Below are 19,535 nucleotides of genomic sequence, written 5' to 3'. Positions count from 1 at the left end.
CCATTCCCGAAGCAGACACCGAGTAGTTGTTTGTAGAGCTTAGTAGTAAAGAGATGAGACAGAGGAAAGAAAGAGAGAAGAGAAGGAGTTGCCAGCTCAGCGAGTGACTTATCGATAAGCCCCGCCCGTGTAGCAGTTTAACTAGTAGTAGTAGTAGTAGTAGGTAGTAGTAACTAGCAGTGCTGGCAGCTGCTCTGCCCCTCTCTCGGTTCCCCCCCATCGTCATTCATCCTTCCGGTTCTTCTTCTTCCCTCTTTCCTCTTCTTCTTTCTCTCTTCCCTTTCTTTTCTTCTTCTTTCTCTGTACTTTACTCGTTTACTCACTTTCTTCCACAATTTCGCTCTTCAGACACTCTCCCCGTCTTTTTCAATCACACCAACACATCTTCAAAATGCCTCGTCAATTTTTCGTGGGTGGTAACTTCAAGATGTATGGAAACCCCTCCATCCGCTGCCCCGCCAGCTCTTCAACAAATATCGCTTCACCCTCAACGAGCCCGCTGGCTAATCAATGACTTCTGCGTTACTCTCACACAGGAACGGTACTGCGGACAGCATTACCTCCATCATCAAGAACCTCAATGCCGCCAAGCTGGACGAGTCCGCCGAGGTGGTTGTCTCTCCCCCCACCCTCTACCTGCTCCCCGCCCGCCAGGCCGCCGGCGAGAAGATCGGCGTCGCTGCTCAGAACGTCTTCGACAAGCCCAACGGTGCTTTCACCGGTGAGATCAGTGTCGAGCAGCTCCGTGATGTCAAGATCGACTGGACCATCATTGGTCACAGCGAGCGTCGTGTTATTCTGAAGGAGAGCGACGAGGTAGGTCTACCCCGCGAAATATTATTTAGTTGGGTTGGGCTAATATTTACCCCCATCTAGTTCATTGCCCGCAAGGTCAAGGCCGCCATTGACGGTGGCCTCAGCGTTATCTTCTGCATTGGCGAGACTCTTGAGGTATGTGGGCCTGTAACTTTCTCTGATTTTGCTTTTTTTTAAACCTCGCGACTACCCCTCTTCGAGCTCGCGGTGACCCGGTGAGATGAACCGAGACTAATGCAACCCCCCAGGAGCGTGAGGCCAACAAGACCATCGACGTTGTCACCAAGCAGCTCAACGCTGTTGCCAAGGAGCTCACCAAGGAGCAGTGGGCTAAGGTTGTTGTCGCCTACGAGCCCGTCTGGTAAGTTCTCTATCAATTCGTCTGGCCTGCTGGTCGCACGCTAACCCCGATTCAGGGCTATCGGTACCGGCAAGGTCGCCACGACCGCCCAGGCCCAGGAGGTCCACGCCGCTATCCGCAAGTGGCTCGTTGATGCCATCTCCCCCGAGGCTGCCGACAACACCCGCATCATCTACGGTGGTTCCGTCAGCGAGAAGAACTGCCGTGACCTGGCCAAGGAGGCCGATGTCGACGGTTTCCTGGTTGGCGGTGCCAGCTTGAAGCCTGCCTGTATGTATAACCTTCCATTTGGTTGAAGCAGCTTACTGACCAATTTGTTGTAGTCGTCGACATCATCAACGCTCGTCTGTAAACAATTGAATGATTGATGGACATGTGATATGATATCCGAATCCCAATAGGCGGGGAAGTCAGCCTGGAAACTCTGCAGACACCATAACCAATTGCAGAGCATGAAAATCTATAAAGAATATAAAAAATCGAATTTATACCAAATAAATCCAAATTGAATACCACCATTAACCTTACCTTCCTCATGCATCCTCTGTAATTATAACACTAGACTACTCTATCAATTACCTAGTAAGTTGCAGTATAATCATAGCACATGTCATAGTATCTACAACCATCCCCCCACGCCCAATATAACCCGTCATATAGATCAATAATATACACAAGGATCACGACGAATACGACACCGAAACCCCCACCCCCCTCCAATACGACTTCCTCAAACCCCCGGACTCCCCACCACCCCCATCAGAAGCATACGACGAGGAAAACGAACTCGGTCCCAACCCCACCCCAGCACTAACCAACAACTCCTTGACCCGTCCCTCCCATAACAACCGCACATTCCACGACTGATCCACCCGGATCTTCAACACGGATTCGTTCTCCTCTTCCTCTTGTTTCCCCTTTCCCAATCCACGGCCTATTAGATCCTTGAGATCGTCAGGAGGTGTAGCTGTAGACGGATGCGGATGAGGAAACAAGCTCTCGCGAATCTTCCGTCTTGCCCACTCCACCCCATCACCATCATCACGATAGCGGGGTTTACTCTTCCGCCAGAGTTCACACCCGGCTACCATCTCGCTTTCCCAGCTATAGACATTGAACCCGAAGCGGGAGCTAAATGCCAAATTCGGCGATGCGCGGAGTGAGTAAGTCGTTGATAGTGAACCCGTTAACGGGGTCAGTGTGAGTGTAAGAGTATAGGGAAAGGTAGAGATCGGAGTGTTGGCATTAGCACTACTAGTGCTAGTTGAAGGGGCTGACGAAGAAGAAGAAGAAGAAGAAGGAACATCCGTAGCAGCAGGCAACGTGCTAAACCTCAGCCCGGTGGACATGCCAATCAGCGACGAAACAGGCGAATAGTAAGCCTCCGCGCCCGCAGACAGCAACGACAGCCGCGGCGAAGACCCCGAAGGGACAGGATCCCTAGGATCGGGCCCGAAGTTCCATAGTCCGCGCCAGCCGAAGAGGGCATTATCCGTACTGAAGAGGTACTCGTTGTTGTATTTCCCCGTGTTATGGGAGAGTTGCGCGAGGAGGGAGGCTTGCGGGGCGGATTTGGAGAGCGGCGGGCCTCGCGTTGAGCAGACTGCTAGGGACAACTGCATGGTTGGGGAGAGACGACGCAGGAAGAGGGCATTGAGGGTTGTCGGGGGTGGAAGGTGGAGGGTTGCGTGGAAGAGGGTGGCTTTTTTGCCGATGGAGTTGTATGCGGAGGGGGAGGCATCGTTGAGGTTGTCGTTGTTGTCGTCGTTGATGAGGATGGTTTCGGCGATGGGGGCAATTGGTGCTTGTACTTGGCGGTAGCCTGGGGAGAGCTTACGGAGGGGAATTAGGGCACTTCGGCTGGGGAAGCTGTCGAGAGGGACGGTGCTGAAGAGGTAGGAGACGGAGCCGTCGATGAGGCCGACGGTGCCGAGGGTGTAACTTGTTGCAAAGTGCGGAGTGGAGAGGGAGGAGAGATGGACGCGGAGGCGCTCGGGGGTGGAGAAGTCGAGGAGGGCTGGACTTGTTGTTAGTGGTGTTTGGACGAAGGTTGAGAAGGGGAAAAGGGCTGGTATGCATACACTGCGCAGTGGCCGTCAGCGACGAGTAGGAGTTGTCGCGGTTCCAATTCGTCGCCTCGGCGAAGGCGAGTTGGATGTAATCCATGAAATCAAGCATGGTCGGGGATGGTGCGGGAGCAATGCGATATATCAAGCAGCCTCAGTAGTGAGACCCATCCAGCACGATACAGCCCACCATTGAAGGCCTGGGCATGCAGTAGAGTATCCCGATAGGAGTGAGTAGATGAAGCGGATTGAAGATGAAGCCCGCAATCAGCTCATTTCCCCAAGCAGACTAGGGCAGATGGGGGCACGGATAAGCCGCGCGACAACAATAATCCGGGCGTTATCGACAGCCGCAAAGAAAAAAAATCATTGGATCTCGAATCCACAATTTCCCGCGCCGGCTCTTGCAATTATCACCATTTCAACCTACTCGTTTTCTTCGGTGCTTCCTTCATTCTCCCAATATTCCTAGTATCTAGTACTTTCTCACATCCCGATCAATCACCATGCCTCGTTCCAAGCGTGCCCGCGTCGTGCACGAGTCCAAGACCGTCAAAAAGTCCCACAAGGAACAGACCCGTCGCCTGTACGCCAACATCCGGGAATGCATCGAGAAATACGACCACCTGTTCGTCTTTGGTGTCGACAACATGCGCAACACCTATCTGAAGGATGTCCGTACCGAGTTCGCCGATAGCCGGTTAGTTCCTCCCCTTGACCACCCCCCCGCCTGCCCCTCTTTCCTCCAACAACAACCCTGCAATGCAAACTAAACTAACCACCTGAAACAGCCTCTTCTTCGGCAAAACCAAAGTCATGGCCGTCGCTCTAGGCCACAACCCGGAGAACGAAGCCGCGCCCAACCTCCACAAACTCAGCCCCTACCTCACCGGCGCCGTCGGCCTTCTTTTCACCTCCCGCGACCCTCAATCCGTGACCGACTACTTCGACAACTTCCGGCCGCTTGACTTCGCCCGCTCCGGAACCGTCAGTACCCGGGCCTTCTCGATCCCCAACGGTCAGGTGTATTCGCGGGCTGGAGAGATCCCCGCCTCCGAGGACGAGCCGCTCAGCCACACTATTGAGCCGGAGTTGCGGAAACTTGGTGTTCCGACTCGGTTGGTCAAGGGCAAGGTTATGTTGGAGTTGACGGAGGGTCAGGAGGGATTCCCCATTTGCAGGGAGGGAGAAGTGCTCGATTCGAGGCAGACGACGTTGTTGAAGATGTTTGGAGTTGTTATGGCTGAGTTCCATGTTGCGTTGAAGGCTCATTGGACGAGGGAGTCTGGGGAGGTGGAAATTTTGGAGAAGGATGAGGCTGGTATGGAGGTTGAGTAAGTTTGTTTAGGTCGGTTGATGATGCTTTGAGAAAAAGTTTCGATTCGGTTTCTTTTTTTAGAGTCGGGGTCCTGCTGCTGGTGGTGGTGGTGTTGCCTTGGTGTTGGGTCGTGGGTAGATCGTCTTTTCGTTCAGAAAAGAAAACCTATCTATCTATCTATGGATATGTGGATTTGAAAAAAGTCCAGCTGGCCTGACACGATGAACAAGTCCCACCACCATCCCACGCCCCTTTGATGATGAGATCCCCTGGGCATCTTTGGAGTTGGGTTCAGGCGTTTTCTTTCAATGATTGATTGTCGATTTTTCGACTCGTGTGTGTTTCGTGTCTGATTCGGTATATACTATTCTGCTTCAGTTGATGAGCGTATGACGGACATACCGATATGAATAAACCAATCCGAGAACACTGTTCAGTTACAATAGAATAACATCTCTCAAAAGTTCCTAGGAGGACTACCATTACTTACTACTACTAGTATACTTAGTACTTTACTTAATACCACCTCTTGACGATGGCAATGCCTTAATGAACTATTTACGTACTATGTCATCGTTGCACCCTAAATATATCATTTACCTTCATTTACTTACTGCATTGCATGTTGGCAATCAATCGGTCATGACTGACTCATAAGGTTTTCTTTTTGACAAAAAAACAACCCTACCTGATCTTCTTTCTTACCTGAAAACGAAACCCAGATCCCAAACCATAAAAAGCTCCGCCTGTGAAGACAAAGTGTTGACTATCTAAAGTACATACTTACCCCCTGAAGAGAAGTAGCGGCCGCACACGGGCCCAAGGGAAATAAAACGACATGAGTAAAAAAGAAAAGAGGACACGAGTAGTAACAAAGACAAGAGAGAAAAAGAGCATGAGCATGACAGGCAGGGAAAGAGGTGTCCGTTAAACAGCGCGTATTTGTGTCTGCTGCAACGGCGGGAAATCGACCTTCGAGGGGAAATTTGCGCCTGCCTGCTCCAAATGGAAGATGGATATCTCGTAACGTAACCAGGATTACGAAGGAAAGATGATGCATACGGAGCACTTCAACTGTTGTGAGTTATACGATGGTTGAAGTCCGATATAGCACGGAGCTTGAGCCTTGTTTGACCTTGCCTTACCCATTGCTGCAACGGGGTATAACAAGAGAAGGATCAAATTAATGATACCCACCAGCAAACCGTCACTGAACACTGGAATGGGGATATCCTTCGCGGACAGACGTTCAGTATCTTCTTTTGGCACGGGGGTCATCATACGAATCATCTTCATGGTATCGCTTCCGCCCGTAGTCGTCACCGCGGCCTCCGTACCTGTCACCACGATCGCGGTCGCGTTCACGGTCCCGGTCCCGGTAGCGATAGCTATCCCTGTCACGGTCCCGGTGACGGTCACCGTCGCGGTCCCGATCCCGGTCTCGACGATCGCGGTCACCAAACCCGTCCCGGGGCCTGATGGGTTCTCTGTTGCTGCCAGTAGCGCCGCGGGGTTCACGCTCGAATCTGCCACCACCACCAGGGGGACCACCAAATCCACCGCTGCGTCCGCCTCCCGGACCTGAAGGGGCGTTGGGGGGAGCCTGTCCACCTCCACCGAATCCGTTGCGACCACCTTGGTATCCGACACCTCCACGGGGCCCACCAAATCCACGGTCACCGCGGAATCCTCCCTTGAAACCACCTCTGCCACCAAACCCACCACGGAATCCACCACCATAGCCGCCGGGACCAGAGGGGGCGTTGAAAGAGCCAGGGCCGATAGGTCGAGAGGGCAAGGCCTTGGTGTAACCACGACCTCCGAGACCACCACCAAAGCGACGAGGCTTCCATCCCTTGACTGTACGACCGCGCTCGACGTCTACCAAGACACGGCGGTCCTTGATACGGATACCATCCGTTTCCTTATAGGCAGCTGAAATCGTGACAAAAAAGAAAACTAAGTTAGCATCAAGAAAGTACGGGGATTCGATACCAGTCTGAATTCAGAGTGACAGGCGACTAGATCTGTAGCAATACCTTTCATATCCTTTTCGCGCTCATAGACAATAAAAGCATATCCTCTGTGTGGTTTCTTCGAGCCCTTTGGCGTTACGGTGTCTTTCACGATGCGAATCTGGGAGCACGTTAGTCACTTGTGTAACCCATCAAGCCCACTGGGCTTGTGACTGTACCCGTTCAATAGGACCGAAACGGCCAAACTCCCGTTCCAGGTCCGATTCCTTAACATCGTAGCTCAGTCGAGCGACAAACAGCGTCTTGAACGGATCGCCTCGTGCTTGTTGGTCGTTGGATGGTTCATCTGCAACAAATCATCAGTATTAGCACAGAAAAAGCCCAGAACAGATGCGATAATCATACAACTCTCGAGGCCTTCCGTCAATTGCTTGTTAATGTTCTCTTTCTTCTCCACCTTCTGGCGCAATTTGCGCTGGATCCAGCTTTCCGTAGGTGTATATGGGATCTCTTCCTCGTACTTCTTCACCTCGGGCAGAAACTGCGCAATGCCACCAATGCTACTCTTCTTGCAGTCTTCTGGGGCACGGTTGATGGGGGTGACATAACGCAGAGGCGGGCGAGGTTGGAAGAGCGCCAAAAGCGGAGGGGGGAGCTTGTCCGTCATGTTGTGCCCTCAACCAGTGCTCTGAATAAAGGTGAAAAAAAAAAAACTAATTCAGGGCCTTCAAAGGCATCGAGGATGAAAGGACGAGATGGGGGAGAGGAGATATGGCGGTCGTTTGTCACTTGGTCCTAATAGCAGCGTTGGGGGGAGTTTCGCGTTCCTCCCGTCAGGTGCTTGTCTGCTTCTGGAACCGCTAGTCGCGGTAGCCGAGCTTGCCGCTGCACCCAATGACAGCCCTGTATTGGAGGCGGCCCTGAAAAGTCCCCGAAGGTTGTCCCTCAAGATTGTTGGAAAGCTGTTGACGCCTTCGCTGTGAACATACAAATCCAAGATAGCCGCAATGCCTCTTCAAGGGATCCGGACGGTTACGGCCGCTAGAGTATGTGTTTCTTTGGGATCTTATCCGTCTGTGTCTCCTAGACTAACTTCATCATCCAGAACGGTGTCGGTGCCTTTATCCTACAATGCAAGCGGTTGGATTTCCACTACTGTGACTGGGCTGGTAGCTCCCGGGGCATGGTGTATGTTCTTTTCTCTGTTAGGTTCTTATCTTGAATCCGAAAGTACTAATATTTGTTTGTGATAGTGCCTACCTCAAGCACCACCTTCCTGCCTTCGCGAAAGCAAACCCTCAGATCGAAATCCGGGTATCGCCGCGGCCACACAAGCACCCCGTAATCAAGGGACACTACATCAACGGACGGGAGAAGGCGGTTTGCGTGCGGAATCTCGAGCCTGAGCAAATAGGCAAGAAGGCCGATCTTTTGAAGCAGGCCAGCGGAGAGAAGTTGAAGCGCACCAAGAAGCCCGTCACGAGTATCAACGAGAGTGTCAGAGGCATCTGGTCCCCGTACCACGGTGGCTACAAGTCGGTGTAAAGAGTGAGGGATTGTGCGATCATACGGTGGTGTTCTTTTTCTGGGTCAAATATCATTTCCTATTCGATGTATTATGGGTTACTTCGTCTGTTTTGTGTACCTGCCTTTTGCGAACCCGACTCTGTCTTTGTTTAAACGATATGTATCATATGTACAGAATGTCTTTATTTGATATCCCATGGAAATGGGTGCCCGCTCCTCGTATGCAGCAAGGTAATTATCAGGAAATCAAAGTGTCATTATCCACATGGATGGCCCCGACCGGACCACCACCTATACCCAAAACGCTCTCTATGCCATAAGAGGTAAACACAAACATAATCCCGCCCAACCGAAACAAATGCACTGAGGGTATCAAAATGTTGCTCGTAAATGCCAAGGTAAAAGTTCAGAAAGGAAGCCCCGCCCATGCGCCACCATCATCACATGCTATTATTGTGCAAACGCCAGAGATGGTATGCAGCATCATTATAGATAAATCTGGAACATTGACTTGGGCGAACTAACGGGCTTCCCGCAACCGAATACCTGGCATTTAGAGAAAGGCTTGGCTTTAGATGCGTTCTTTTTCGCCTTCGACAACGATCGGTTCGAGGCACAGTCGCCACAATATACCTATGGTCAAGGTTAGAAGATGATAACGAACGTCGTTAACCCGGGAATCACGTACATGTCCACATTGCTTGACCACCCATATCTGCTGTTTGATTTCGTCACCAGTGCCCAGTTCCATATCACAATTCGGGCATACAACCACATCGTCCTCTGCGACATTTCGGGTGAACCCCTCCGGTGGCGGACTTGGAGGTTTGTAGGCGTTTGCAGGCGTCCTTTGTCGTGTCAGGCCCGTTAGTTGATAGTCTAATCCTAACGGGCCATCCACATCCAAGTTGATCGTTAGATCTATGGCGCCCGCCGGGCCATCTCCGATCCAGAATGACTCCACATCACTTATTGGAGGATGTCTCCGAAATCCTCGAAACGATAGGTCCGGTCTGCCATGGTCTCCAACCCGTACAGGTGGTCTCGGGGATCGAAACTGTAGCATCTGCTGCCACAAGCTGGGCATATAGAAACCTTCATTGCTGCGCGGCGGAGGCGGAGGTGGTGGTTGTGGCGGCGGCGGCAACTGTGGCCGCCTCACGGTGGCTCCGATGAATTCGACTTCGGGGCTGCTGGGGGGTTGTTGCTGGTCATTATCGTCCACATCTTCCTCTAGATCAACCACTTCCGTGAGGATGTCCCTGGGAAATCGGGGAGGACGCGGCCGAGAAGCTTCGTTCGTAGTACGGGACTCTTGCAGTGACGAACTTTGATACGGGATATCGGGCTCATCGGTCAGGTCTATCACATCTTCAGACGGCTGGGTTGTGGCCGGTCGGCGGAGGTCGAGGCCGTCCCCGGGGTATCGCCGAAGCGGTGGCAACGAAGGCCCCGGTGTTGCGGAAAGGGATGATGAAGATGGTTCTCCGGATGGACGTCCTGAAGAGACTTCGGATATCTCGCGGTGAGTTCTCTGGAAGTTGGAGTCGGGCGTCAGTTGAACCTCCAATCCCTTGATCTAGCACGGGGATACCCCGCCTCCATGAGGAGATTCGAGGGACGACGGGGAGATTTGATACGAACCTTTCGGGGGCGAGAGCCCACAAACAAGACACCTGAATCGTCACTCATCCCGGAAACCAATCCGCAAGGGAAGACGACGGTGTTGGAGGGGAAGAGAAGGTGGGAGAGGTGAAAAGGGCGAGGGGAGGGCGGTTTGATGGCAAGAAGAAGGTGAGGTAGTAGTGAGTTTATTAACAGCCGGTGTTAGGCCTCACTTGCGGTTGGTGGAACGCCATGCTTAGTCGTGTTAACGAAGTGGTCTGGGTCCGAGTGCCCTGCGGTCAGGAGTGGCATGTCTCCGGTTCACTTGCTTTTTTGCCTCACTGAACACCGTGAGAGTTTGTCCAGCAGCCACTCTTCAGTGGATGGACGGACCCTCTGGGAGTACTACTGGGTACTAGAAAGAGTTCTGGCACTCGCAGTTCCAGGGTAGTAATAATCCGTGGAAATTCAGAGCCAGGCGGAGTGGTTCAGTTGCGGAGGGGAGACAAATATATTTTAGTCTTATAATTTAGTAGTATGAGGGTTCCCGCCGACTCGCCCAGCACCCCCCGATCACTGCGTCAATGACTTGTCACCATCCATCACCAATTATCACAGCAGTAGGTAGTAGGTCTGCTGACAACTCAGATTCTGGTGGTTTCTATGCTCATGATAATCCCATTATAATCCGGGTTCGTTATTGTTGCCAGGTGGCTTCTCCTTCCTTTATTCTTTGGGTTTGGTCTGAGAGAAAATCATAAAGACGCCGGTGACGAAAAAGAAACAACAACAAATAAAGAAGAAGAAAAGAGAAAAGTAGCACCGACAGCTAGAAATACAGAACAACAAATGGAATTTTCACTCCGTATCCATAGGTAGGTATCATAATTACTGTGCCGTCAGCTCCGTCACGCCTCCCTCGCTGTTCAACGCCACGATAGTCTGGGCGGCAGAGCCCCAAGCCGCCGCAACCGCGGGCACCGCGCTCCGCAAGGGCTCGGACCACGACTTGGAGGCCTTGGTGTATTGATGCACCGTCAAGCCACTAGGTCCAGCGGTCAGAAGGAACTGTCCAGTGTAATCCCAGTTAATCGAGTCAACCTGACTGCCCGTCTCCAAAACCTTGCTCTCCTGTGCGCTACGGAGATCCCAGATGGATACAGTGGTCGAGTTCTGGGTAACCGCGGCCAGGAAAACACCATTCTCGGAGAAGAAAAGGGATTTCACAGGGCTAGACATGGCGAAAGTGGCAGCGGACGCGCCAGTCTTGATATCGAAGATTTTGATTTGCCCGTCCACGCCACCAGCAGCAACCAGGTGGCCGTCAGGGTGAATCTTGACCGAGAGAAGAGCTGAAGAAGAATGAAAGGTCAGTCATGTCCAGACATACAATTTATCATCGGGCTACTCACAAGCGTCACTGAAAATCTGAGTGATTACCGAGTTCGTCGTGAGGTCATACAGAACATAGCTCTTGTCAGCGCCAACCGAGGCAACAATGTCACCGGTAGCATGCACGGCAAGCGCGGTTGCGGCTCCCGCATGAGAGTTGAAGTTGGCGACCTCGTTGCCGTTCTCGAAGACCTTCACAGAGCCCGTAGACGATGCCACAATAGCCTTCTCGCCTGCCCAAACGGCATCGGTAACTGGCCCGTTTGCCTGCAGGTTCTGAACAACCTGCTTCTGGGGAATGGAATAGATGCCAACGGCACCGTCCGCGCCGCCGATGAGTGCCAGCTCTCCGGACGAGTTGATGGCGAATGCCTTGCTGCCGGGGTAAAGAGGGTTGGAGCTCTCCGTAGGCTTGTATGTGGAGAGGGCTTCAGCCGTAGCCCAGCCTTCCGGAACCGGGCGCTTACGACGTGTCTTGGACAGCCTGTAGATTGTTAGATATACCGAACACAGGAGAATCCTATACATAGCAACTTACGATGCCTGTGTGCTCTCAACACGTGCCAGAACGGCCTCGGGCAGACCGGTCGAATCAACCTGCATAGCCTCACCACCGGAGGCAGCGGCACTCCTGGCACCAACGGTGACCTTGGATAGGGCATCACGGGCCTCGTCTCTCTCCTTTGTCAACCGAGCAATCACGCGAACGGCAGCATCGTGCTGGTAGAGCGCGGAGCTGAATTCCTGGCGGGTCTGTGCCAAGGTCTGTCGCAATGTGTAGGTTTCGAGAGCCAGGGCATCCCATTCTTCTTGGAAGACACTGAGCAAGGAAGGAATGGATGTGAGGGTGGGAGGTCTGGGGCGGACGACGCGCTGGGATTTGACGTCAATGAGGTCGTCTGTGGAGAGCTCCTCTCCATTCACGGGATCCTTTCCATTCTCCGCGATGTAGGCTTCGATCAGTCGCTTTTCAAAGACGCTGCCTAGTCGAGCATTAGCTGCATTACGTCGCATCGATGCTTTCGAGGTTGAGACATACCGCTCTTGGGCGAGACGACGGGCACTTGCGGTGCCTCTCCCGAAACTGTTGCACATCAATCATCAGTTATTGGACCTGCAAGAGCAATTCATTAAACAACTTACTTGCGCAGAGCATGGTATTTGATGTATGTTGGTTGATGGAGGACGAGGTTGGTTCGACGCGAAGCTTGCGGCTCCTCTGGACTTTTCGACCTCGCCCGATGCGGATTAGCGCACCGCAGCCCACTGATTCCTTGGCGGGCCAGCCAACTTCTTTTGTCGGAGTATACCAAGAACGCCTTTTATTTCTATTCCATGCTCATATCTAATTGGCGTTTGTGTCTGTAGCTTGCGAGCGAGGCATCTATAATCTGTTACTGCGCTACAGTCAATGAGGAATATCTCTATACGAATGCATTGTGCATGGTGTCCTACTAAAGAGCATCACGTCATACTGCCCACATTCGCTCGCTATTGAGCTGCTGTAACATCAGTCCTACTATTTTCTTGACTATTATAGGATAGAGAAAGGCTGACAGTGACTCTGCGGCTGATCTAGCCATGTCATTCAAATCAAAGGACCTCGCATATGGTATGTTGTTTCGTCTCATACTCCTCGTTGACATCGAACTAACCATCTTCCAGAGGCGAAGCAGCCTGCCTTCTTACAGAGACTGAAGAACCAATACGGAGATACCTCTGGTCGCCTCGAAAGACCCATTGCACGGCCGCGGAAACCGAGGGAAGACAATGACGACGATGGCCCTACCTACGTTGATGAAGAGAGCAACGAGATCATCTCCAAGGAGGAATATGAAGCCTTAGTCCGTGGCGAGGATAACAAAGATACCGAGAACTCCAATAAAGATACACAAGAGCCTGCGACGGGCGAAGAAGGTAAAGCGAATACCCAGGCCGAGGCACCTGTCTCCAAACAGAACGTGGCCGAAATAGGAGGGCCACGGAAAAGGAAACAGGCCAAAGTAGTGGGAGAAGACACTCCCAGTGAAGAGACCGAGAAGGTACAAAAGAAAGAACCAGGCACTCGGAAACCAAAGCAAAAAAAGAAGATCAAGCTATCCTTCGATGAAGATGACTCATAATGACAGGATTTGAGTCACTATATACTACAATAATGATACCCTATCATGGTTGAAGAAGAGATTTTGTATCGCTTGTTCAGCTTTCTTTTTGTCCTCCACATTTTTGGTAGATACATACTTAGTTAGGATGATACTATAGAATGATGACGATGATTGAACAGAGAGAGTATAGTACTCGGGTCCGCTGTAGTCATAATAAAATCGTAACAATTAATAATCAAGGGCTTGGAACCTTTACTGACCATGTAAAAGAATCTTCACATATAGTATATTATCCACATCTCCTACTGTCCAGGTCTGGCGTGAAAATTCCACTCTTTAAAGAAGAGGGATAAGGCAAGTTCTTCAAGCTCGACAATTCCCGCGACAAGTTTTTCTACCAGATTCCGCAGTTCGCGGCACGGAAACCCAACGAAAGAGCAACTTTCCGGCCTGGATTTTACCTTGGACTCTGGGAGCTGTTTGGCAGCACCAGCAATATCCCAAAATGCCTGTTGTTAATGTGGATGATCTCGTCCGTCTGCAACGGAGGCCCGATGACATCCGCAATGCAAGTTACCCCTCCATCCATCCCACTTCCATCATCATCTTTGCTCCGTCCGCCATCACTAACAGCCATCCCAGATCTGCATTCTCGCCCACGTCGTATGTACTTTCTGCTTGTCTGAGTCTACCAGACTACATCCGTCTATGAATTTCTCTCCACTCACACACCTATTTAGGATCACGGTAAAACATCCTTGACAGATAGTCTGATCGCCACCAATGGCATCATCTCACCGAAGCTGGCGGGCAAGATCCGTTATCTGGATTCCCGTCCAGACGAGCAGCTCCGTGGAATCACCATGGAGTCTTCTGCCATTTCGCTTTTCTTCTCCATGATGCGCCGTCCTGCCCCCGACGCTGCGCCCGTGGCGAAAGAGTACCTGATCAATCTGATCGACTCGCCGGGCCATATCGATTTCAGCAGTGAAGTGTCGACCGCATCCCGTCTTTGTGATGGTGCCGTGGTGCTTGTGGATGCCGTAGAGGGCGTCTGCAGTCAGACCGTCACGGTGCTGCGTCAAACCTGGGTGGAGCAATTGAAGCCCATCCTTGTCATTAACAAGATCGATCGACTGGTCACGGAGCTGAAGATGAGTCCCAGCGAGGCTTACTCCCATATGAGCAAGCTGCTGGAGCAGGTCAATGCCGTCATTGGTAGTTTCTACCAGGGTGAACGGATGGAGGAGGATCTTCAATGGCGAGAGCGCATGGAGGAGCGTGCTAATGAATCTGCGGCTCGCTCCAAGAAGCAGGAGCAGGATGACGAGCCTACGGCCGAGTATGAGGAAAAAGACGATGAAGATCTTTACTTTGCACCAGAGAAGAACAACGTCATCTTCTGTAGTGCTGTCGATGGCTGGGCTTTTACAATCCGTCAATTTGCCGCGATTTACGAAAGAAAGCTCGGAATCAAGCGCACTGTCCTCGAAAAGGTGCTCTGGGGAGATTACTATCTCGATCCCAAAACGAAGCGAGTCCTGGGTTCGAAGCACTTGAAGGGTCGTGCGTTGAAGCCCATGTTCGTTCAGCTTGTCTTGGACAGTATCTGGGCGGCATACGAGGCTACAACAGGCACAGGCACAGGAAAGGGGTATGTAAACCGGTATATACGTGATGTACATCTGCTAATCTGAACAGTGACCCGGCTTTGTTGGAAAAGATCACCAAGTCCCTGAACATCAACATTCCGCAATACATCCTGCGCTCACGCGATCCTCGCAATATCATGACCACGCTGTTCTCGATGTGGCTGCCTTTGTCTACTGCCGTGTTGGTGTCTGTCATTGAATATCTTCCTAGTCCGCCAACGGCTCAAGCAGCTCGGTTGCCAGCGATGATTGAAGAATCTCCTGGCTCCCAGTTCGTGGATCCCAAAGTGAAGGATGCTATGGTCAACTTCAAGACCCAAAAAGATGAGCCTGTCATTGCCTACGTCAGTAAAATGATGTCCATCCCGGAGAGCGAGCTGGGATCGAGCAAGAAGCGAGCTGGTGGCACCATGTCGGCCGACGAAGCTCGGGAGATTGCTCGCAAGAAGCGAGAGGAGATCGCCAAAATGCAGGCAGAAGCCAACGGCGACCAGACAGATGAGTATACTCGCATAACATCCGCCTTTGAAAGGACGACCATATCAGATGATCAACCGGCCGAGAGCGAGGAGAAGGATGACCCTGAACATCTCATTGGATTTGCCCGTCTATACTCCGGAACCCTCTCAGTGGGAGACTCGGTGTACGTCCTGGCACCCAAGTTCTCGCCGGAGAGCCCGCATGCCAGCCCGGTACCCCAGAAGGTTACCGTCACCGATCTCTACCTCCTCATGGGCCGCAGCTTCGAACCTCTCCAGTCGGTACCGGCAGGTGTCGTCTTCGGCATTGGCGGTCTCGCAGGCCACGTTCTCAAGACGGGCACTCTGTCCTCGCAGCTCGAGGGCAGCATCAACTTGGCTGGTGTCTCTCTCAACACGCCACCCATCGTGCGAGTCGCCCTAGAGCCCGTGAACCCAGCAGACCTCAGCAAGATGGTAACTGGTCTACGTCTCCTCGAGCAAAGCGACCCTTGTGCGCAGTACGAGGTTCTCCCCAGCGGCGAGCACGTCATCCTGACCGCCGGTGAATTGCATCTCGAGCGTTGTATCAAGGATCTTCGCGAACGCTTTGCCAAGTGTGAAATCTCAACCGGTCAGACCATCGTACCCTACCGGGAAACCATCATCAGCGCCCCCGAAATGGCAGCTCCCAAGAACCCCGAGCTCGGACGAGGCGGCGTCCAGACCACCTCCTCATCCAAGCAACTGACCATGCGCCTCCGCGTGGTTCCGCTCCCCGAAGCCGTCACGGACTTCATCTCCAAGCACGTGGGAACCATCAAGCGCCTGCAAACCGAGAAGCGCACAGCAGCCGAGACCCAGTCCAGCGAGGGAGAACAATCCACCAACGGAACCACCACGGCCGAAAGCTCCCAGCAAATGGAAGCCAGCGACGCCACCGGCGAGGCCCGCGAAGCAACCTCCCTCTCCCTGAAGGACTTCAAGCAAGAACTGGCCAAGCTGTTCGAAGACGAATCAACCGACGACAAGGGACGCTGGAAGGACGTCGTCGAGCGGATCACAGCCTTTGGCCCACGACGCGTTGGACCCAACATCCTGATCGACGCAACAGAGGTCAACACCTGCGAGAAATTGTATGTCCCCCTCCTCCTTAACCCCCATATCACCAGATCCCTCCCCAACTAACACCCGTAAACAAAAGCCTCCTCGAACCCCACCAACAACAACCCCAAATCAACACCGACACCAGCACCCGCGAAGCCCTGATGGTCCGCGACCTCAGCGACAAGATCGCGCACGCCTTCCAACTCGCAACCGGCCAAGGTCCTCTCTGCCAAGAACCCATGCAAGGCATCGCCGTCTTCCTCGAATCCGTGTCCATCAACACCACCACCACCGACGAGGACCTCGACCTAGGCCGTCTAACCGGCGAAGCCATCCGTCTCGTCCGCGACAGCATCACCCAGGGATTCCTCGACTGGAGCCCTCGAATCATGCTAGCCATGTACAGTTGCGAGATTCAAGCCTCGAGTGCGTAACCCCTTCCCCCAATTTAATCGCAAAGCAACTGACAAAAGTTGTAAAATAACAGCGGAAGTCCTCGGTCGCGTCTACGGCGTAATAACCCGCCGCCGCGGCCGTATCCTCTCCGAAGTAATGAAAGAAGGCACACCCTTCTTCACCATCCTATCCCTACTACCCGTGGCAGAATCATTCGGCTTCGCGGAAGAAATCCGTAAGCGGACGTCGGGGGCAGCGCAGCCTCAATTGATCTTTGCGGGCTTTGAGGCGCTCGATGAAGATCCGTTCTGGGTTCCGGCGACGGAGGAGGAATTGGAGGATTTGGGTGAGTTGGCGGATAGGGAGAATGTGGCGAAGAGGTATATGGATAATGTGCGACGGAGGAAGGGGTTGGTTGTGCAGGGGAGGAAGTTAATTGATGCGGAGAAGCAGAAGACGTTGAAGAAGTAGTAGTTCTTCTCTTTCATCGAATTTTTGTTTGGGGGGTATATAGATGTTATTTTGTTATTTAGGGGGGGGGGGGGGGGAAGAAGGAAGAAGAAAAGAGAAAAGCTGAATTGGATTATAGGTTTTTGAATTAACTACGATAAAGGTATACATGTATGTATGTGCCCTTGTATGTAATACTTCCCAATCCACATAAAAATCAGAATAAGGAAGCTCTAAACAGGGGTCGCAAAGTGAGTAAAACCTTGCGCAGTAACCGTTCATCTACCTCACATGACAAACACAGCTTAGCATTGGGAAAGCCAAAGCCATGTATACTAAGGAGGAAAACAAGAAAACAAAGACGTCCTAAGGTAGTAGCAAACTGGAAAGCAGAAAGTGTGAAAGTGGTTTCATTTGTATCCCTCACAAGGATCAAAATTATGTTAGGATGTCCGCGATGCGGGTTGGCAGTCATGTCATGTCATACGACTAGCCGATGATGTGAGTACATCACCTGTTGAGATTATGTACAGTCATGTCGAGTGTAGTAATATGCTTGCTCGGCGGCAGTGATATGTACTCGCGCGCTTCCGCGACTGTTCTTCAGAGCAAAGCAAGCTGTCAAGCAAGCAGGAGCCGGCCTAATCATATGCGAGCGCGAGCGCACCGACCTCAGGTACTGCTGCAAGGGCCTGACTCCTTCGGGATCAGTCACTCCGCCAATCCGGCTACCCCTCTAGGCGCATACCGTGGCAGATAGTAGACTGTGGTTGTTAATGATGAGCGCCATAGTCTAGCCTAGCCAGCCATCATCAAGGCTCGGCCAGACCAACGCATCATACATAATTGCTGGTATCATCAATTCCTCTCACCCCAGAAAAAGGTGATAGAACCTCTCAAAACGGCCTAGCAACCTTCCTCAACTCCGCAACCCCAGTAACAGGATCTCTCATTTCCTTCCAGCTAACAGGGAACATCATATTACCCGACTCACTGCGGGCCATAACGACACCCAGATCATTGCGTGCGGTGGTAAGATAGTAGAAGCTCTGGTCACCGAGGGAGATGACCGTTCCACGAACAATATCCCCAACACGGAACATCTCATCCATGACGACGCGGTCTTTCTCAACAGCGCGCACATCCTCCTTGCGGATCAGCGCCTGGAAGCGAAGTTCATCCGAGTTGCTGTGGTTCTCTGGATTAGCCGCGGACGAGAGAATAGCTTCGATGTTGTCATTGTCCGATGTAGTCTGTGCGGGGTTGAGAGGTTGGGAACTAGCAGATTCGTCGAGCACAACTAGAATAGACACGGTGGCTTGTCGCTTCTGAACGCGGGTAACGCGCGCCAACACGACCGAGTCGACGGCGGGGAGGGTGTTGTATCTCAGTTTGGGCTTTCCAGTGGTGGCTGGTTTGGCGGACGCCTTGGTGCTGGGTGCGGGAGCAGCTGCCTTCTTGGGGCCTGTGCGGGAGACACTCAGGATGAGCTTTGCTTTGGAGCTGGGTTGTGCTTGATCAACGACCACGGGGCCTGCGATGGAGGCATAGATGGTTGCGTTCTGCACGTGTGTACCAGGACCGGCGGCATATGAGGCAATTGAGCCCAGGCGCTGGCCTGGGATGGCCAGAGTGGGTAGTGCAGTGGCCATTCCAGCGCTGCGTCTTACAGACTGGATACTAGAAAAGGAAATAAAGGAGGAAGAGAAGGGAGAGGCCCGGAGATAGTCGAGCTTAAGTTGTCGACGCGAGATGCTGGCAAAGCTTTTCTTTTTCGGCGGGACCCGGTCTCGGCCGGAACAACACTCTTTCCGGACAGCTAGCACGGGCCAATCAAGAGAGAGGCCTTTGTATACATCTTGTGTTACTGAGACAGGTCATGTAGACAAAGTATCTACAACGAAAGCTATTATGATCATGGTATCAATGTATTGCAAGTATAGACTCGAAATCCTCTAACGGTGAATACAGTATTATGCGCAGACACAATTACAAGTCGGCACAGCGTCATTTCTCCCTCGGAGAAGTGACTATAGACAACAAACGGACAACGATCTCAAGCACACCGAATGCTCGCTGACACGAATCAAAAGAGACACCGAAGCACATGCCCGCTTAACACCTTGGACAGCTAGACATCAATGGGTCAACACATTGGAACACAAGGCGACTCAACTTATAGATAAGAACGGCAGTGGGAACACAGATATAGAAGAAAAGAAGTCGGTCGAAGATAAATAGGGAAGTGAAAGAGGTTGGTTTAAAGCCATACACAGGTCGTTAGATGAGGTGAGGATCGAGGTCAA

At 52.2% G+C, this 19,535-nt stretch overlaps 11 protein-coding genes across 11 annotated transcripts; 5 read left to right on the top strand and 6 right to left on the bottom strand.

Moving 5' to 3' along the window:
• The first annotated feature begins 288 nt into the window (after positions 1–288).
• On the top strand, positions 289–1,705 carry BO83DRAFT_376604 (triose-phosphate isomerase TPI1). The gene is made up of 6 exons (XM_025530765.1): positions 289–429; positions 537–816; positions 877–951; positions 1,065–1,177; positions 1,233–1,447; positions 1,501–1,705. The coding sequence occupies exons 1-6, from the start codon at positions 392–394 to the stop codon at positions 1,527–1,529; spliced, it is 750 nt and encodes a 249-aa protein (XP_025389956.1). The 5' UTR covers positions 289–391; the 3' UTR covers positions 1,530–1,705.
• Positions 1,706–1,857: 152 nt separating this feature from the next.
• On the bottom strand, positions 1,858–3,478 carry BO83DRAFT_415525 (mitochondrial distribution and morphology protein 10; the record flags this gene model as incomplete). Its single annotated transcript, XM_025534638.1, has 2 exons — positions 3,259–3,478; positions 1,858–3,194 (listed from the first exon to the last, which is right to left on the bottom strand). Exons 1-2 carry the CDS (start codon positions 3,353–3,355, stop codon positions 1,858–1,860), a joined length of 1,434 nt encoding a protein of 477 aa, XP_025389955.1. The 5' UTR covers positions 3,356–3,478.
• A 164-nt stretch (positions 3,479–3,642) lies between these two features.
• BO83DRAFT_435684 (ribosome assembly factor MRT4) lies at positions 3,643–4,996 on the top strand. The gene is made up of 2 exons (XM_025535903.1): positions 3,643–3,943; positions 4,035–4,996. Exons 1-2 carry the CDS (start codon positions 3,750–3,752, stop codon positions 4,579–4,581), a joined length of 741 nt encoding a protein of 246 aa, XP_025389954.1. The 5' UTR covers positions 3,643–3,749; the 3' UTR covers positions 4,582–4,996.
• A 276-nt stretch (positions 4,997–5,272) lies between these two features.
• BO83DRAFT_220332 (uncharacterized protein) lies at positions 5,273–5,715 on the bottom strand. Its single transcript, XM_025526814.1, has one exon. It carries the CDS (start codon positions 5,619–5,621, stop codon positions 5,328–5,330), a length of 294 nt encoding a protein of 97 aa, XP_025389953.1. The 5' UTR covers positions 5,622–5,715; the 3' UTR covers positions 5,273–5,327.
• Positions 5,716–5,810: 95 nt separating this feature from the next.
• Positions 5,811–7,250, bottom strand: BO83DRAFT_356770 (U1 small nuclear ribonucleoprotein 70 kDa; the record flags this gene model as incomplete). Its single annotated transcript, XM_025529219.1, has 4 exons — positions 6,943–7,250; positions 6,756–6,883; positions 6,577–6,697; positions 5,811–6,496 (listed from the first exon to the last, which is right to left on the bottom strand). The coding sequence occupies exons 1-4, from the start codon at positions 7,202–7,204 to the stop codon at positions 5,811–5,813; spliced, it is 1,197 nt and encodes a 398-aa protein (XP_025389952.1). The 5' UTR covers positions 7,205–7,250.
• A 233-nt stretch (positions 7,251–7,483) lies between these two features.
• BO83DRAFT_333816 (mitochondrial 54S ribosomal protein mL43) lies at positions 7,484–8,289 on the top strand. Its single transcript, XM_025528355.1, has 3 exons — positions 7,484–7,583; positions 7,643–7,725; positions 7,791–8,289. The coding sequence occupies exons 1-3, from the start codon at positions 7,545–7,547 to the stop codon at positions 8,080–8,082; spliced, it is 414 nt and encodes a 137-aa protein (XP_025389951.1). The 5' UTR covers positions 7,484–7,544; the 3' UTR covers positions 8,083–8,289.
• BO83DRAFT_376598 (putative RING finger domain protein) lies at positions 8,190–10,114 on the bottom strand. The gene is made up of 3 exons (XM_025530764.1): positions 9,709–10,114; positions 8,753–9,598; positions 8,190–8,697 (listed from the first exon to the last, which is right to left on the bottom strand). The coding sequence occupies exons 1-3, from the start codon at positions 9,754–9,756 to the stop codon at positions 8,551–8,553; spliced, it is 1,041 nt and encodes a 346-aa protein (XP_025389950.1). The 5' UTR covers positions 9,757–10,114; the 3' UTR covers positions 8,190–8,550.
• A 379-nt stretch (positions 10,115–10,493) lies between these two features.
• BO83DRAFT_220280 (WD repeat PRP19 family protein) lies at positions 10,494–12,373 on the bottom strand. The gene is made up of 5 exons (XM_025526813.1): positions 12,205–12,373; positions 12,101–12,145; positions 11,600–12,044; positions 11,082–11,545; positions 10,494–11,021 (listed from the first exon to the last, which is right to left on the bottom strand). The coding sequence occupies exons 1-5, from the start codon at positions 12,215–12,217 to the stop codon at positions 10,558–10,560; spliced, it is 1,431 nt and encodes a 476-aa protein (XP_025389949.1). The 5' UTR covers positions 12,218–12,373; the 3' UTR covers positions 10,494–10,557.
• Positions 12,374–12,388: 15 nt separating this feature from the next.
• BO83DRAFT_376596 (DUF4604 domain-containing protein) lies at positions 12,389–13,318 on the top strand. The gene is made up of 2 exons (XM_025530763.1): positions 12,389–12,673; positions 12,727–13,318. Exons 1-2 carry the CDS (start codon positions 12,643–12,645, stop codon positions 13,182–13,184), a joined length of 489 nt encoding a protein of 162 aa, XP_025389948.1. The 5' UTR covers positions 12,389–12,642; the 3' UTR covers positions 13,185–13,318.
• A 267-nt stretch (positions 13,319–13,585) lies between these two features.
• Positions 13,586–17,283, top strand: BO83DRAFT_376595 (GTPase RIA1). Its single transcript, XM_025530762.1, has 6 exons — positions 13,586–13,734; positions 13,809–13,829; positions 13,907–14,820; positions 14,868–16,412; positions 16,481–16,809; positions 16,871–17,283. The coding sequence occupies exons 1-6, from the start codon at positions 13,672–13,674 to the stop codon at positions 17,248–17,250; spliced, it is 3,252 nt and encodes a 1,083-aa protein (XP_025389947.1). The 5' UTR covers positions 13,586–13,671; the 3' UTR covers positions 17,251–17,283.
• Positions 17,284–17,927: 644 nt separating this feature from the next.
• BO83DRAFT_220241 (exosome non-catalytic core subunit CSL4) lies at positions 17,928–19,009 on the bottom strand. The gene has a single exon (XM_025526812.1). The coding sequence runs from the start codon at positions 18,879–18,881 to the stop codon at positions 18,126–18,128; it is 756 nt and encodes a 251-aa protein (XP_025389946.1). The 5' UTR covers positions 18,882–19,009; the 3' UTR covers positions 17,928–18,125.
• Positions 19,010–19,535: the final 526 nt, after the last annotated feature.

This window comes from Aspergillus eucalypticola (genome assembly GCF_003184535.1).
Source record: "Aspergillus eucalypticola CBS 122712 chromosome Unknown BO83scaffold_7, whole genome shotgun sequence".
Lineage (NCBI taxonomy): Eukaryota > Fungi > Ascomycota > Eurotiomycetes > Eurotiales > Aspergillaceae > Aspergillus > Aspergillus eucalypticola.
The sequence above is the reverse complement of the archived record's forward strand: the minus strand, read 5'-3'. Positions and strand labels throughout refer to the sequence as shown.